General features: G+C 41.6%; 1 protein-coding gene across 2 annotated transcripts in view; it reads left to right on the top strand.

The window, feature by feature from the left end:
* ZNF410 (zinc finger protein 410) overlaps positions 1 to 1100 on the top strand; it is a 37713-nt gene extending 36613 nt beyond the window's left edge. For both annotated transcript variants that reach the window (XM_004698705.2, XM_045288000.1), the window contains one exon: positions 336 to 1100. In XM_004698705.2, the coding sequence (XP_004698762.1) occupies positions 336 to 374 (39 nt within the window). In that variant the 3' untranslated portion in view covers positions 375 to 1100. The remainder of the gene's footprint in view (positions 1 to 335) is intronic.
* Positions 1101 to 1581: the final 481 nt, after the last annotated feature.

Below are 1581 nucleotides of genomic sequence, written 5' to 3'. Positions count from 1 at the left end.
CCCCGTCTATCCCATAAACCTGGTTAATTTTCCCCATCTTGCCAAGATTATTCCAGAATGTTGGGTTAGTTCACTATAGGAGATTATGGGATACATGTACAACGGTTTCGCTTTTTAGATTTGGGATATTTTATTGCCATAGTGAAAGTAAAATGGACAAAATGCTGTCCTCAGATGCTGAGATCCATCGATGTGTACACGTCTCTTGCTCTGGATTTATTTTGTAGTTCAGTCCCCACCAGCCAAACAACTCTTAGCTCTTTTATTTAGTACAAATTGTTTGTCTTGTAAGTCAATGTTACCATAGTGTAGATTTTTAACAAATTCTTTTACAGTTACTAAACCAAGGAGATTTAACTGAAAGACGGACATGAGTGTGGGCGCTGATTCCGGAAGAGCAACTCTGTCTGGTCCCAGAGAGCTCACAGTGGGAATAGGATGCTGACGGATCATGGACTGCCAGAACCAAAATGTATCTGTGAAGGACAGAAGTCCGCTTTTGCCTCTGTTCGTCTTCCTTGGCACACAGGACGAATGTCAGAAGGCTTCTCGTCAAACTGCCATCTGCCCCAGCGAAGGAACGAAGCAGTGGGTCTCCATCTTTGACTAACTATACCCGCCTCTTGTCTCACTGCGAAATTTTGTGATGGACTTCTCCCAAAAGTGAATTTGGTTAGGCCTTGGCTCAAATTTCTGACTGGTGAGGGGAAATTTTCCTTTGATTGAAGCCTCAACTGTCTTTTCAAATGGAGCAACTAAAGTCTTGCTGCTGCAAACCATAAACTTCCAGGAAGATGAGCTTTCAAGATGCCTTGTTGCTTTGGAGAAGGGAGTCAAGGTGTGACGTTCTCCCTTTAGCAACCTGAGTACAAGACTCTCTGCCACTGGGCTGCAAACAAAGGAATTACTTGAATCCTCCCTTGGCCCAGGGCCAGGGTTTCTCTTTTGACCTCTACACCCGGACTAGGTCACTTTGCTTTCCTTCGGTTATGGAGTATAGTAAGTAGCATGTTCAGACATTTTGTTATGCTTTGTTTTAATTTAAAATGATTAAGAAGCTTCGATTGTTTTCCCTTTAAATAAACAAAACAGCCCAGTCAGTTCTTTGCCTCTTTGTTTTGGACAAAATTTATTTTCTTAAAAAGGTGATTAAGGAAAATGCTCCATTTTTTCCTTTTAGATAGGACACTGGTTTACCCTTAGGATATCTTGAAAGTAAAAGTGAGCTCAGGAGTTTCAGAAACATGATAAGGAATTTCCCCATCTTTGAGTATTCTGCAGACACAGACAGGAGTCACCAGAGTGTCACTCTGTCACCATCCAATAAAGAATGTCCCAGGCTGGAAAGATGGCAGTAATAACAGAGACACTTCTTCATTTTCCCACAAAGGTGCATCTCTCAGGGTAGTGAGCCTTCTTTCATCCTCTCTAAAGCTACGGAGAGAGACTGTTTAACTAGTCTCAAGGAAAAAAGACTGCCTACTAATAGAGAATCATGGCTGTCAGGAAAGTTTTGTACTTATTTAAAATGAACTTCATCCCAAGATACACACAGTACACATTCTAAACAGGGTAACAGGA

The sequence above is a fragment of the Echinops telfairi genome, unplaced genomic scaffold (genome assembly GCF_000313985.2).
Source record: "Echinops telfairi isolate 266 unplaced genomic scaffold, ASM31398v2 ScPeMD7_18;HRSCAF=68, whole genome shotgun sequence".
Taxonomy (NCBI): Eukaryota; Metazoa; Chordata; class Mammalia; order Afrosoricida; family Tenrecidae; genus Echinops; species Echinops telfairi.
The sequence above is the reverse complement of the archived record's forward strand: the minus strand, read 5'-3'. Positions and strand labels throughout refer to the sequence as shown.